This window comes from Spea bombifrons, chromosome 13 (genome assembly GCF_027358695.1).
Source record: "Spea bombifrons isolate aSpeBom1 chromosome 13, aSpeBom1.2.pri, whole genome shotgun sequence".
In the NCBI taxonomy this organism is placed as follows: domain Eukaryota; kingdom Metazoa; phylum Chordata; class Amphibia; order Anura; family Pelobatidae; genus Spea; species Spea bombifrons.
The window spans coordinates 18,747,932-18,760,122 of NC_071099.1; the positions used below are offsets into that span (position 1 = coordinate 18,747,932).

General features: G+C 45.4%; 1 protein-coding gene across 3 annotated transcripts in view; it reads left to right on the forward strand.

The window, feature by feature from the left end:
- The window catches only part of SRCIN1 (SRC kinase signaling inhibitor 1), a 62,785-nt gene that overhangs the window by 50,019 nt on the left and 575 nt on the right, over nucleotides 1-12,191 (forward strand). The window contains exons 15-20 of one of the 3 annotated variants that reach the window (XM_053453191.1): nucleotides 1,147-1,212; nucleotides 2,237-2,534; nucleotides 3,017-3,257; nucleotides 3,362-3,516; nucleotides 3,931-4,083; nucleotides 9,982-10,125. In XM_053453191.1, the coding sequence (XP_053309166.1) occupies nucleotides 1,147-1,212; nucleotides 2,237-2,534; nucleotides 3,017-3,257; nucleotides 3,362-3,516; nucleotides 3,931-4,083; nucleotides 9,982-10,125 (1,057 nt within the window). Of the gene's footprint in view, nucleotides 1-1,146; nucleotides 1,213-2,236; nucleotides 2,535-3,016; nucleotides 3,258-3,361; nucleotides 3,517-3,930; nucleotides 4,084-9,981; nucleotides 10,159-12,191 lie in introns of all 3 variants that reach the window. The other 2 variants (XM_053453193.1, XM_053453192.1) reach the window with 2 other exon arrangements.

The following is a 12,191-nucleotide window of genomic DNA, read 5'->3' on the forward strand; positions in this document are numbered from 1 at the left end:
GCGGGGGGCGCTGCTGCTGCTGTCTGCCCAGGAGTCTGGACAGACAGCACAGCCACTCCGAGCCCGCCCCCGGGCCTGAGATCACTCCCTCGGAGTGAGCCTGTAGGCTGAGAACGCGGTTGCAGGAAAACCAGCAATCGTGTTTTCAGCTGCCACAGGCAGCTTCAGGAAAGGGGTTTCAGTGTTGATTGGGTCCCCACACAAGTGTGGGGACCTGACACAACACCCCCCTGCTGCCTGATCGCTCCATGAGAGCGACAGTGCAGCGTTAACCCCTTCAATGCCGCGATCGCGGCATTTAGGGGTTAATTCCCGTTTTGTACGGGGCTCTGCTGCTGGTGGTCTGCCTGGAAGCCCAGGCAGGCCAGCAACAGCAAAAACGAGCCCCCACAAGCCCTTTGATGACTCCTGTAGACATGGAAGCCTACAGCAGTCATTAAAGAGACTCCCCCGGCAATGGCTGCTCTATAGACCAGCAATTGCTTCCCAGCTGCCAGAGGCAGCTTCAGGGACAGGGGGAGAGGGTTCTTTGGTCTCCACAACACCCCCCTGCTGCCTGATTGCTCCATGAGAGCGACAGTGCAGTGTTAACCCCTTCAATGCCACAAATGTGCATGACACATTCGTGGCATTGCAGGGGTTAACATTTGTCCCCGAAAGCTTGTGGGGACTAAATATCAGTCAATGCTGTGCTCCAATGGAACATCAGCATTGAAAGAGTTAAAAAAAAAAAAAAAAAAAATCCAGGGGGCTTCCAGGTGAAATGCTGTGAGTTTAGTAAGTGGGCTGATGATGATCAGATCTCTCCTGACCAACTGTTAGCTTTAAAAAAATCCTGGCTCCTAACTTTTTTAGCTGGCGCCGAGATTCACAACAAATTTGTCAAGCCCTGGGTTGATTTAGGAGAAAATGTATAGATTTGAGAAATATATCATACAGCCGTTTAAGTGTTTTGTTCTATAAGGAGAGCGGTTTACAAGCTGTTGTATGTGATGACAAAAAAGTGTAGAAAGCTGTAAAAAGCAGCCCTCCGTGCATGCGCGGGCGGCAGGAGACGCGGTGCGTTTGGTTAAGCTCGGCTTTAGTGACAGTATTAAGGTTGAGATGGAAACGAAGAGATCACGGATTCCTATGAATTTGTTGCAGAAAGAGCGTGCATTCCAGAGGGAAATTGAAAAACGAACTTGAGATACTGGCTGGCACCATACAGAGGTGAGGCTTTTATTTTTGTGGGTGTTAGTGGAAGCCAACCGGCCCCCGAGGGCCGTCTTGTGCAAGCGGGGATCTCGTGGCCAGGGTTAGGGAAACATGTCTGGAATCGGAGCACGGGAGAGTCATACATGAGCCTGGAGATACCGAGCAGAGAAAAGATGAATTTGTGTCCAAATCATTCATAAAACGATAGCTTTAATTAAAGAAAGAATGTAGCTTTCTGAAGTGAAGGAGTAACTGTCAAGCTTCATATCGAAAGGGGGTGAATACATCTGCAAGCACCACTTTTCCATTAAAAAAAAAAAGTTATTTTCTTCATTTCACCAATTTGGACTTTTTTTTGTCCATGTCCATTACATGAAATCCAAATAAAAATCCATTTTAATTCCTGATTGTAATGCAACAAAATAGCAAAAATACCAAGGGGTTAAATATGTTTGCAAGGCACCGGCCAAATCTGCCCCCAATCCAAATATTGCTAAGCTTCCAATGCACTTTAAGGGTTGTCCTGCCGTGGAGAAGGCCCCTTTCTGCATACGTGTGCGCCGTATGTATTTTGATCTGGTTGCAGCAGGTATGCGTTCTTCGGGAAAGGAAGTCCCTGCTCCACAGAGCTTACAGTCACTTTTTGGTTTCATGCCCACCGTACCCGTGCCTGCTACTTTATAAATAGCAAAGGGTGGCGCTCCCTCTGTGCTGATAAGGGAACCTCGGGGGTAAGGCTGGCATTAAACGTAGGTTAGCGTTAAATCTTTAACTCTTTACACCATTTTCTCTGAATCTGTTATCCCGTCGTACAAATCACTGCAACTACAACAACTTTTTAACCCTCCATTACGAGCAGAATTCCCGCGCTGCCCATAAAATGTATGACCAGACACCAGCAGAAACCCCCAAACCCACCGTACCATCCTCTTCGTTTTTAGCTCTTTTCATTTGTAGGCCCGGCATTAAATCCTCGGTAGCCCTGCTCTCATCCCACCCACCGTCACGCTCTGTAGCTCTGTCTCTTGCTCTTTTCCAGGCAGGTAGATGAAGGCGTTTGGAACGCACCGGAGAGCCTCCACAATCCTTCTCCCAAACAGAAGACATCTGAAGGCGAGTTAACGAGAAGCACGGAGTTCGAGATGCCCTCCAGCCCCCCGACTAACTTCAATCCGACGAGCGACTCTCAGACACAAAGCTGGGAGCCCCTTTGCCACAGCGACGCTTCCTCCCTCAACAGTAACCCCGCTCGTGGAGAGATGATCGCCGTTAAGACTCAGACAGTCCCTGAAACACAAAGCAAGAAAGTGGGAGCGGAGAAGTCCGTCTCTGTCGAGGTAAAAGATGGGGAAGTATAAATGCACTTTGGAACGTGGGGGTGGAAGCCGCTCGTTAACTTGGTGCTCACCGCCTGCAAACTCTGAGGCTCTCACACTGGATATTGCTGGTAGATTATAAGGGAAAAGTCTGTTTGTGAGGAATCTGGTAACCTTCAGGTTTTGAGTAACGTTAGTAACGCTGACACGATATAAATATGTCCAGACTGCACGGAACTTAAGGTAATGGTCTGGTGCAGGAGCTGGAGTCTGATTGGGCCTCCATCACCCAACTTTAAAATATATATATTGTACACCTGACATATTGGGTTTTTTTTGCGATTTGTCCTTCTGCTGTCCTGTGAGTGGAAGAGGGAGATCGTTGGGATGGGACAGGAGATGTTCTTTTACCAAATTGTTTCCACAAGAGACGTAATTGCTGTTCCAGCGTAACGCTGTTATCCTCTCAAACATTAATTTCTAATTCTTACCCCCCGGTTCAGGCTGCTGAACGAGACTGGGAGGAAAAGCGAGCAGCACTTACTCAGTACAGCGCCAAGGACATTAACCGCCTGCTGGAGGAGACCCAGGCCGAGCTAATGAAGGCCATTCCTGACTTGGACTTTGCAGCCAAACACAAACCAACCGGAAGTGCGGCCTCCACCCCAGAGCACCGTGCCGGCAAACCACAGCAAGCACAGAAACTCATCAGCAAGATCGACCCCAACGGAAGAAGGGGCTCAGGTGAGGAGGCTTTTTGTGTTGCGCTCTTTATTTCTGCCAGGATAGGTATATTTATATAACTACAGCTCGGTACCCAATGGTTCTTTTGGTCTCTTTCTATCCAGATGAGCTAACGGTGCCCAGATACCGAACTGAAAAACCATCCAAGTCCCCTCCTCCTCCACCCCCACGACGCAGCTTCCCCTCTTCACACGGACTTACCACAACTCGGACAGGAGAGGTGATTGTCACCAGCAAAAAAGAAGGAACATTCATTAAGGTGAAGAGGCAATAGAACTCTGAGAGGACGGCCACAATTAAGGACAATCGCAGACCGCCGGTCTCTGAGCCAAAAATTAGGAGATGTCCAGGCATAAAGCCTTTGATAATAATTCTGCCAAATCACAAAGTGGGTTAAAGACACAAAAGATAGGAGGCCTGGCGGTGACGAGAGAAATATCCGATAGAATCACAGGGGAAAGGCTGGATAGCAATGCGTAGAAGATTGTTATAGTAATACTTTTATCTAAGTCAGATGACCGTGGTATTTATTCAAAAGCTAACAAACAATCATATAGTCTATGCTATAGTATATATATATATAGGCTTTCTATAGTATATTATTCTGTAGAAAGCCAGTCTGGACCGTGACATTATATGTGACAGTAAGTGAAAGATTCTATTTATTTTCTAGAAGTCGGATTCTGAGGAGCTGGAGAGCCAGAAGCCTCAGGTTAAGCTGCGTCGTACGGTGTCCGAGGTTGTGCGCCCAGCATCCACCCCACCGATTATTGCCTCTGGCATTAAGGATGATGACGATGAAGACCGGATTATCGCTGAGCTAGAGGTAAGAACCGGGAGGTGTCTGAAAAATATAGGAACGTCGGGGAATTTCTGTGAATGCTATTTGTATAATGTCAGCGATAGAATGCTGGGGACAGTACAGTGGCTATGCGGTATCATGTTATTTACCGGATATGTGTGCGTGTGCTTGTACATATATACCGGTGTGTGTATATATATGTATGTATGTGTGTGTGTGTATATATATATATATATATATATATATATATATATATATATATATATATACACACGCTATATATTGTTGCCCCATAATGTAACTTTTCATTCCTAGCAATTCACTAAGATCTCTGAGCCAACACAGCTCTTTTCGGCCCCTTGTAAGTTTCGTTAAGCATCTCCCCCCCTGCACAGCTTACACGCCTGCGAGTTGCCCCCGTGACTTCGGTTCCCACTAGAATAATTCTTCTAGAGGAATCTGGACGTTGCTTTGAGGTCGTAGAGTCTGTAGAGTCTTGCAAGTTGCTAAAGGGCAGACGTTGAGCTTAGCCCGGGTTAAACCAAGTCCTGCGCTGTATTGGGTAGAAAGGCTTGCATTCAGTTCGAGGGTCTGTCCCGGAGCTGTGATGGGAATTCAGAGGAATGCATTAAAAAGAAACATAATATATCCAACAAAGAACAAGCAAGCAAGAAAAAGCAATAGCAGAGCATATTTAACGTCATATAATTCGATATAGTAAGCGATTTACTTGTGCGTAATGTATGTCCTGCATTTGTATAACAGATGATTGCTCCCGGCAGCTTTCCACTCACTATTACATATAAATAAACCACAAAGCGTCTCTCTTTCTATATATAATGAATGGATCCCGGGACCCTGGGCAGTTTCCCTCTTCCGCTCCCGTCCCTGTTCCCTCTTTCTCCTGGGTAATGCAGGTCCCCTCCAGTCCATAGCGGCAGGATCTGCCTCCCGCCAGCATTTCTTTTTATTAATATAAAAGTCTGGGTGTCTGGCTAACCCCCAACATGAGGAATCCTACGGAGAGAAATCCCCCGGTAGTCCCGGCGCAGCCCGACACGGTCCATTCGTGTGACCCCCATACTCCGCATAGTGGATGAGCTCTTCCGTTATCGTTTTTACCGTAGGAGTTATAGATTTATATACACTCATATTGTGAATGATATACAGAATAATGAAGTAAAGAGACAGATAGTTTGCGGCTGCCGGGACCCCTTTATGTGTACAGAAGCTGATGTACAGCAGAATTTGATGGCGCTATATAAATCAATAAATAATAATAATAATAATAATAATATATGTGCCGGCTTAACATTTACAGCAACTGTGTGCAGATACCGCGACATGTATGTGCCGACCCGTGATGACTTTCTGTTGTGTTCTCTGGAGGTATATCACGCTTCTGACTGCCAATGGTTTCTGAAGTTCTGTGGTTCTTGATTTCCCATCCTGCTGTATTTTGACTCCCCAGGTATTTCAAAGAAGTTCTGGCTCGCTCTTTATTCCTCATTTTCAGTGTGAACACGCAGCAACCCATGTGTGGTCCACTGAGGCCACAGCAGCACCAGGAGGATGGAAGGTAACGGCTCGCGTTCTGGGCCACCTTGCCCGGTCTGCTGTGCACTTTTCACCGTCTTCTCCTCCCGCTCACCTTGTCCTCCTGTTGCTCGGTTAACCAACTAACACCTGTCACTTGCTCTTTCCCTCACTTTACCGGTGGAGCTGAAATGAGCCTGCATCCTGACGAGGCTACTAATGCCATGGGCCGAGGTGTGTGCCATTTTGCCTGCCCCACAACACCCACCCACAGCTGAGGCGTGGGGACCACATCTGCATGCCTCTACTCTGGCAGCAGGAATGACTAAAACCTTACGGCATGAACTCAATTTTACAGATTACGGAAGTGGCGTTAATAACGTTTCCTATGTTGGGAATGCCAAAGCGTATTGTTTGGAAATCTGGTTGCTATTTTAGCCCAAACATATGGCTGCATGCACACCTATGTTTATAATTCATATTCATAGCTTCAATAGTGTGCGTAACGTGTAGCAAAATGACAATAGTAATTATGTGTAATTCACACAGCAGAAAAGGAACAGGTGGGGTAATAAGAAAAAGGTCTCGTGATTTAATATATTTGTATGATAATGATAATCCTATCTTGAAGGGCTTGTTGTTTAGAGATTTTACATCCTGGCTGTATGATGTGAGGTCATGCGAATGAATGAATGGACGAATGAATGAATAAATGCACATGCAGCCAATGTTATTATAAAGTAGTGTTACAAACTGTTAGTAGGGCCTTTGGCAAGCCTCTGCGTGAAGGGCTTTCTGTTTATAACAGAACGCATAAAACAGTTTAACAGTGAAAAAAGGTCCTCCAGGTAGCTATAATATGGTTACCATGGGCGGCACGGTCCTATTTTGTTTAGGTTTCTTTTTCTAAGAGGTTAAACGTTTAACTTTATCGAGTAACACCAAGTTATAATCAAATACCTACAAAAGTCAAGTGCTGCACAGAGTATTCAGTATAAAGCAATCTCTTAATATAAAAAGATCTAAGTCTGTCTCCTTAATAAAAAATATTGGTAATAAATATTATATGAGGCTTATATCGGTTATATTCGTGTACCCAGTATAAGCCTACGGTGCAAAAACCAGAAGTCTCCACAAAGATGATTTTCACCGAACTTCTGTCTCATCTGCGTTGAATTTTCTCTTTCTGGAGTCCGGTTACTTGGTTCAAACAAACAGTTGTCGTTCTTTGGACCACAAATACCCTATTTCCACAAAAGAAGAGGAATGTCAGCCATTCCAGCCACCTCCTCTGTCCTACTTTGGCAGTAACTTTCTCTGTCTTTGTCCTCGATTTGGCTGAAGTCTCATAACCTCATCTGTCTTCTTGGTCTTTTCTGCTCGCCTGTAATTGGCGTCATTTGGTCAAATCTCATCTCTTTCCGCCTATAATAATAAAAATGGTTTTATGGGAGTGATGAAGCCTCAATCATATCCTGCCAGGCTGAAGAATCCAACCAGAGACTTCAAGGATCAGAGACAGTACCTGCGCAGCCCGGCCTGTGCTCAGATCACCATTCCAAGGTAAGAACTCTGATGATAACCTTATACTGGAACGGGTTTTTAAATTAAAATCCTACATTTGTAACTCAATCGTCTCCCCACTCAAGATGTTTTGTACTGGATTATGCTGAGCAGAGACTTGCGAGCTGAAACCATTATATTGTAGCCAAGCTGGGATTCTTCAGTAGAGTTGATGGGAGATGAGTTGTTTCATCTTTTTTCCTTTACTATACAGTGTGACATCATAACTCTTCAAAGCCTCATTGAATTATTCATATGTATTGCGAATTGAGCCCTTCTTGCTGGCCAGTGTTGGCGGTAGGGGGAGCGAGAAATTTAAAACCAAACTTTCCCACCAACTCCTTCTTACGGATAAACTCCTAAAAATATCCGTTATTTGTACTGATTTGCTTTCCTTTGAATATTTTTGTGAACCCGTCACCCGCATATGATCTGGAAGCATTGTGTTAAGTAAATAGTTACTGACCATGCTTCCTTGGGATATTGTCATAACCTAATCTTTGTTTTGTCCCCTTAGGACAGGTCTGACTCTCCTGAACCCAGTAGAACATTCTCTCTACCTCAGATTATCTTAACAGAGTGGACATCGAACCCCCCTTCCCCGACGAAAGCGGAGGGTGATTGCTGTGAAGCAGGCGCGGCAGAAGTATTTGACTTTTCAATAGAAGGCAGGTTAGAGTGGTCGTACCCGGTGCTAGGAGATCACAGTGACGTTACCGGACGGAGCCAAGATGAATCGGTGCAACTTTACAAAACAGGCTCTAGAAAATGTAAATCGGCGCATGAAATTACGCAACTCACGCGTCACTCGAAACATGATTCTGGTTCACAAGTTGAAGACTCTGAAAATAACCGGCTTGTCAATCTTCAGGAACTGGTAAGAGACAGCAAGGAAGAACCTGAAGAAGACATTATAGGCTTTATGATCACGAAGGACAATATTGTATCGCTCACAACGGAAGAGAGAAGCAATCTAAAAAGTAGCGAAGATATGTTTGTGATTCAATTAAGCTCTGCTGGCGGGGTGTGCGGTGAGATTTTAGCAGAGGACCTGAATGTGATGACTGATAACAAACCGATCCTTATTGTATTCGATAGACCGGCAGCACTGGAAGCTGCTTATCAACAACTGTGGGCCGTAACACGGTGTGGAGGGGAATCCTGTAGACACGAGGAGATCCCAAATGGGCAGCAAATCTCTGAATCCAGAAATGCGGAATCCTCAAGAAGTGCAGTTCAGAGACGACTCTCTCAAGACCTCGGTGGTCAGGAGGAAAAGGCTGTGAGTGAAGATCACCAGGAACAGTCAAAGACAATCGCTCCGGTGCCAAAACCAAGAAACGTGCAAGGGAAGGAATCGAAACCTGAAACACACGAGGTTTATCTCTCTAAACGGCACACCGCAGCCCTGACAAACGCCATTCAGTCAGGAGCCGCTCACAAGATGAGAGTCATTGATGTTCCAGAGATGGCGCGTTCTGCAACCAAAACGATTGCCTGCGCCCAGAATGTCCCAGCGGTAATGAAAGATGGAATTACTGAAGACAGAAACCGCGTGGGCTGGAGGAGCGTGGAGATTTGCAGAAATACATACAAGAGGCTGGATAGCCTGGAAGAAAGCATACGAGAGCTTGAAATCACCATAAATGAAATCGGCAGCCAACAGACTGCAGCCTTGGTGCGTGAAGCGCCTGCTGCTCGTTGCCTGCAGATGGATGCACGAGGGATGGACTCCCAACAAAAACATCGGGATCTGCCAACCAGCGATAGTGGGAATGGGAATAATGACACTGGGGAAGAGAAAGATGGCCAGGGATCGAACAAGGTCTCGCCGAGTCGAACCAAACCTCCTTTGCTTCCAAAACCGCAGACTTCTAAGGTGCAGTTTAACATCTTTTCCAGACATAGCTGTGACCTTCAGGTATTTATGGCAGCAGCGTGTATGTTTCGTTTAAGTGTATACTTCGCCATGGGCGGACACATATACTCCTAAAATGACACCATTCGGTAAATGTGAACTGTATGGGATAACCTGAAAAGATACAGGCTTGAGCCGAGGCCTGGGGATGGAACGAAGTGTCAATCATCCGAGTTCCCCTGTGACTTTAGAGACCGCACTTGTTTTTCTGCAAAGTGCAGGGGATTTGTATCGGAGATCCACCCCGGTGCAGAAGTTTCTGCCGCACAGCGGAATGCACTGATTCTTAGGTTTTTCCTGTTAAAAAATAGTAACCGCCTCTCACTCTGAAATAAAACTTTGGTCCTAGAAATGTCTTTTTTCCTTCTTACTGTCTTCTGTTTTCTGATTTCTGTTTTAATTGCTTGGAATTATAAAATCTGTATTTATCCATCTCTACCGTTCTCCTTGCTGTCTGATTTCCTTTTAAGTACCTGCAATCCGATCGTTTTCACTGATTAGAGATTGTAGGAGAACAAGTGCTTTAATACTTTTGCTTCCCGGTAAAACATTTACATTGTATCCCTACGTTCTCTAAATTCTGTCTCTGTGTCCCCCGACCCCGCTGGTGAGTGGAACTTGGTCAGGAACTTAGTTAAAAAGAGACATTTTTCACGTAAAGCTCCATTAAAAACAGCTGTCTGTTGGTCCACGTTGTATTTGCTGAATACGTTTTTTAAATCGCTTACCTTTCGTTGGGTTTATGTTTAGTGACGCAGCTGCTTTCGGTTTGTGGTCATTGTTTGTAATGGGGGGGGGGGGTGTTGGTGCATAGTTTGTGGAAGAAAGCACCAAGTTAACTCCAGGCCTAAATCTCAAGCCATATTCACCAAAAAATCTCATAGTTGTCCAATTTTTCTTTCCAGAGTGGGGGGATGTCCATTCCCCCGATGAAGATGGTAAACACCGTGGGCTCCAGGCTGAAGGCCGTGCAGCAGAGTGGGGGAGACAAAAGTAATAAGCACTCCAAGCAGAGGATGGAATACATGAGGATCCAGGGCCATCAGCAGGTAGTTTATCTCTAGAGAAGATATGAACACAAGGTTAGCACATACCAGGACCCCTTACACCCTTTCTTCATTCCATAATGACCTTAAGGGGGAAGTCCCACTTATTTAACAATTAATTACACTCAATAAACGAGCATTTGGTAATGTATGGTGTTGGTGTGAGTCTGGTGTCGGCATGTATGACTGTATGCTGTTGGCATATGGGTTGGAGTGTGTACATTAGTGCATGGTGAGTGTGTCAGCATATGATAGTGTGTGCATGTTGGTGTATGCTATTAACGTGTGTGTGTTGGCATGCACGTGTGGGTGTTTTGTATTTGGTGTTAGCATGAGTGTGTGCGTATCAGCGTATGGCGCTTTAGTATGTTTGTGTGCTTGCGTTACGGGGTCGCCAAAGAAATGCTGCACGCAGGCGCCGCTAACCCCAGGCTCTCCCGTGCAAATTGTTCACTGGCATTTAGAATATTGGCTGTTATTTCTTAAAAATGATACTGGTGAAAACCTGAGTGCTACGGTAAAAAGACCAATTTTCTAACTTTGTCCCAACGCCGCATAACCCCCATTATTTAAAACTGATATCTACTTACTGTGCCTCTCTAAGCACCCTTAATATTCCAACCTATTGGACAAAGTAAGACCCTCATTTACTGCCTTTTGGTAACCAGGTGAATAATGAGGGTTTTGGGGAAAATAATTCACCACCTCTACAGTAAAGCAATTTACAAAGTGTTTGTTTGAGAATAAGAGCTGTCGCCCAACTATCACAAGAAATCCTGCGCTGGTGATCGCTGGGTCTGCGGATTTTTTCCGTTGGAGAAACGAGTAACGTTGAAGTGCATTTCTTGGCACGGTGTTACCATAGACTATATAATATCACGCAATATTAAATGGTACCGAACATTCTTTTCCATGGGACTTCCCCTTTATCCATACATTAACCCCCTGTATTATAATGTTTTGTGGTGTTTCAATGCGGAGCGCCCGGGCTTACAGCGCTGCATTTATCTGCATGCAGGGTAAACTGGGTTCTGCCTTCTTGTGCTGCTGCCGTCCTCTGAAGCTCTTTAATTCATTTTACAGAAATGTCCTGTCTTTTTTCTGTTTCCAATGTTTTCTGGTATCCATGATATATATATATATATATATAGATATATATATAGATCCTGCTGCCTTCTTTGTTATCCACCTGTTTTTTGTTTTGTTTTTTTTTACCCAAAACCGCCATCCCTCACTCTCCATTCTTCTGTAATCCCCTGAATGTTTGTGTCGTGGTTTTATTTAAAAAAAGAGGAGAGCAGATATGTGTAATACTAAGTGATCGTCACTTTATGGAGCAGCCGGGACACAAATCGTATGCCTTGGCTCTATTTATTTGATTATAAAATAATTCTGATTGATGAAAGCTCAGAATTAGAAGTGTTTGTTTGCAGAAATTGCTGGTGGATAATTGTTGTCCAGCGGGAATGAGTCCTGCTCTGTCTGGGGTCCTTCCTGGTGGCAGCGGCCGTTCTGACTGGACTCGGATTCTCGCTGTGGTTCGTCTTGCTCCATCCGGGACGATCCCAGGCAAAGCTGTTGGTTCTGCTCCAGGATCAGGGGGATAGGGCGTTGGGTCGTGTTGCCCTGTCTTGTTGTTGGCAGTATTGCGTGGATATCTCGGCGCGTGAAGCTGCCCCAGAAGGGGTTTCTGAGCATTCCTGAGAACTATCAGGGTTTGATATGGACGTGAAGTTTCCCGGGTCATGTTTGTATTTCTTGTGGCAGTTAACCATGCCCACTCCCTCACCCGCTTTTGCTCCTTCTCAAGAGGAATGGTCTACCCCATGCCCCCCTCCCTTACAAAGCCAACCACCCAAAAAAGGGGGTCTCCAGTATCTTGCCCCGGGAGGTTGCCGGGTATGTTCATCTGTTTGAGTGGAAATATTCTCCTGCGCAATAGAAAACAGCCCGGCACACTGAAGTGTCATTAGATTAGTGGTCTGAACAGATGCTTTGTGACAGCCGTTTCATTAGAGAGGCATCGATGATCTGTGATGAACCCTGCGTCGTGGCATTGGCTTTATGTT